Raw genomic sequence first — 3,577 nt, forward strand, 5'->3', positions numbered from 1 at the left:
ATAACATAGCAGCCACCCATCCCCGCAACTAGAACAGCCGGTTCCAGAAGCTAATCAAAACTTTGACTTTGACGCCCTACCTGACACGACACGAAACAGAGCAGCACATAGCTCGAGGACGCACTGAAAATCGGAGGGTACTAAAATTTTGCCGGCAAGCCTCCTGCCTCGGTATAGCCTATATCAACATCAAAATCATCCATCCACCGACCGTAGTGAAGGCCTACAATCCCCGGTTCTTTTCTATTACCAGGATTGAAGTTTGAGAACTCATAAAAGTGAAAAGTTCAATTCACACGTGACCTGTCTAGTCACCCAATCGAGTTTTTCATTGAAACAATCGTGTTTCATTTTCGAGTCGTTTTGTCAAAAGCTTTCCAATTCCCACTTCAACCACTGACAAACCCCAACAAGTAACATGTTTGTCCGGGTCTAGTACGTCACTCGTAACGAATGATAGACAATTTTGTTGAAAATTTACAAACTGACAAAATGGTAATAGAATCGTCAGTCTAACACGGCACAAAGGAGCCGCCAATGCAGACTACATTTATATAGTAACAGCGCTCTGTGGACCCCACGTTCATACCTCCCAATTGTAAGAGACTATCAAAGCCAAAAGTGTCTTCTATTTTGCGCGCGCGCGTGTGTATAGTACTACGTATAATATAGCAAAGAGCTCTGAACTCTCACACAATTAATTTGGCGGAGAGAGAAAGATAAGCAACAAGGAAGCAGTCGCAATGACAGAGTCATATCCGATGAATGGTGGAGATGGCACTTACAGCTACACCAAGAACTCCACCTATCAGGTACTAGATTACGTGTATATATGTGTGCATATCAGCATCTGATTATTTTGTTGAATAAGTACTCTTGTTCTATAAATTATTAGATTTGCTAAGGCTTATGGTGGTGATGAATTTAACATTTTACTCAATTGGGTGACTTATTCACTCTAATAAACATAATTCTTTCAGTAATTCGTAAGGGAAAAGAATTCTATATTTTTTGACATAAGAGTTTTCAAATTCCAAAAACAGGAAAAAAATATTCAGAAATTTGTATCCATAGAGTTTGCCCCCAAACTGAAAAATGTACAACGGATACTGATAAACCAAACAAACTGATGGCTGAAGTGTTTGTGTGTGTGTGTGTGTATATATATATATATATATTATGATTAGTGTGTGGATGTTGTGTTGAAGCTCATTTTGTACTTGGTTGTTGAAATTACTAAATCAGTTTGTGAGTTAGTATTGTTCTTTGTTGTCTATCCATTCATGTTTTGCAATGGGATATTTTTTTTTTTTTTCTTAATTGGTACTCCCACACACGGCCCTCTATTAAGGCATGAATTTTTTACCTTCTTTTGGGAGATAAGGGCCTAATACCGCTAGGCCACTGACCCGTTGGTTTAGCAATGGGATACTTGGACATGCCATATCTTTTATTTTCCATCTTCTAGGGAAGATACTTGAATAGGCCATAAAAACAATAACTGTTGCTTCAAACATGAGGTATATATACATTACAGAATCAATTCAACCAAAAATTGCAAATTTCAGTAATTTGCAAATTAGTTGGTTCTCTGTCATGTTAAAGGCTATATTGGTATGTTCAGCCGTCAGATACACCAACCTAAATATATTGGAATGCAACTAAATATTCACAATTTTTTATACTAATCTATTATTTCCTAGGATACGATGGTATTCTATCATACAGAGTCCAATATGAGTATTTCATTTGTTTTTGGATAATCCATATTAAAACAAACATAAAAGAATGGTTTTATGTATAATTATAAAGAGAACGTGAATTTTAGATACATATGTGAGGTGGATGTCTAACAGATAGTCCAAAGACATATTCAATATTATACCCAGGTTTTACTATTCCATGCACTAATTGGATTTGTTAATGATGATCAAAGCATTCCGAATCTGATAGCAATGACAATGATGATTATAGCAACAAGAGCGGTAACTTCTTTTTTCGATTTTACAGAGAGCAACTATAAATTATGCTCAAGAAATGATGGATGAAGCAATTGCAAAGAAGCTCGACATAAAAAGCCTCATTTCTAATTCAAACACATTGCGCATAGCAGATTTGGGATGTTCAGTTGGGCCAAATACCTTCATTGCCATGCAAAATATACTTGAAGCCCTGGAAAAAAAGTGTCTTTCCCAAGGCAATGCTTCTAAAGCACCCGAATTCCAAGTGTTCTTCAACGATCATGCATCCAATGATTTCAATACACTTTTCGCATCCCTCCCTCATGATAGGCAATACTTTGCTGCTGGAGTGCCAGGTTCTTTCTATGGCCGCTTATTCCCGGAGTCCTCTCTCCATTTTGTGCATTCCTCCTCTGCACTCCACTGGCTCTCTAAGTCGCCTGAAGAGTTGCTCGACAAAAACTCACAAGCATGGAACAGGGGAAGAATTTACTACACGAGTGCGTCAGAGGAAGTAGCAAATGCTTATGCAGCTCAATTTACAAAAGACATGAAGATCTTTCTGAATGCTAGAGCTAAAGAGATTGTGGCTGGAGGGATGATGGTAGTGCTCATACCCGGTCTTTCGGATGATATCCATTATTCTCAGCTCTCGGCAGGTCGGGTGTTTGATTTCATTGGGTCTACACTCATGGATATGGTGAATGAGGTAAGTCAATGTTCAGCAGGAATGCATTCTTCATTACATTTTGATAAATCTATGTTGCACTTGAATCATATTTCCATTGTAATTCTGTGTAACATCTTAATGCAAACCGCTACTATAGGGATTAGTCAGTGAAGCTCAAGTGGATTCATTTAACATTCCTGCGTATTGTCCCTCCCCCAAGGAGATTGCACAACTCGTAGAAGAAAACGGGTGTTTCAGCATTGAGAGAATGCAGATGATGAGGTCAAAGATGAATGCCCCACTTGATGCGCACACATTTATAATGCACCTAAGAGCTGGCATGGAAGGAGTTTTCACCAAACATTTTGGAAGTGAAATTGTTGGCGAAATGTTTGACAAAGTTTCTAAAAAAAGTGCGGAGTTTTCCTGCCTGCTGGACAAAGGCTACAATGAAAGAAATCAAGTATTTTTTGTTGTTTTGAAGCATAAATGATGTGAGTTGGGATGGTATTGGCCTCATTATAAGGGTAATTTACATGTCTTTGCTATCTTATCCCCCCCCCCTCTTTTTTTTTTTGTACTTGGATAAATAATATAATGTTATTCAGGGAAAAAAAAAAAATTTGAAATAATCAATAAGAAAATGGTTTAAACTGAAGCGTGGGACTTATTTATTGTCCACAATTAATAAGAAATTTAGATTTTGTGCTGAAATCCAGAAATTGGCAGATTTTGAATTTGATTCTGACAAGAAGATAACTATTTCCCCTACTCCATAATTTCCCAAAGGCTCTGCAAGAACCCTTTTGCTTGGACAGTATTATGTTATGCTGACTGATGAATTGAATACACTATGATGTACTTCTGCAGTGACAAGCATCACCAAGATAAAATAAGCCTATCTAGGAAAAGGAACTGATATTGGCACTCTAAGAGGAGTCTTAGG

The 3,577-nt window shown here is 37.7% G+C and overlaps 1 protein-coding gene across 1 annotated transcript; it reads left to right on the forward strand.

Annotated features, from left to right (window-relative positions):
- The first annotated feature begins 630 nt into the window (after window positions 1-630).
- On the forward strand, window positions 631-3,345 carry LOC132300328 (loganic acid O-methyltransferase-like). The gene is made up of 3 exons (XM_059797353.1): window positions 631-812; window positions 2,011-2,670; window positions 2,789-3,345. The coding sequence occupies exons 1-3, from the start codon at window positions 744-746 to the stop codon at window positions 3,122-3,124; spliced, it is 1,065 nt and encodes a 354-aa protein (XP_059653336.1). The 5' UTR covers window positions 631-743; the 3' UTR covers window positions 3,125-3,345.
- The last annotated feature ends 232 nt before the right edge of the window (window positions 3,346-3,577 follow it).

This window comes from Cornus florida, unplaced genomic scaffold (assembly GCF_030987335.1).
Source record: "Cornus florida cultivar Cherokee Brave unplaced genomic scaffold, ASM3098733v1 CherokeeBrave_3.0.0_Hap2_Chr03, whole genome shotgun sequence".
Lineage (NCBI taxonomy): Eukaryota > Viridiplantae > Streptophyta > Magnoliopsida > Cornales > Cornaceae > Cornus > Cornus florida.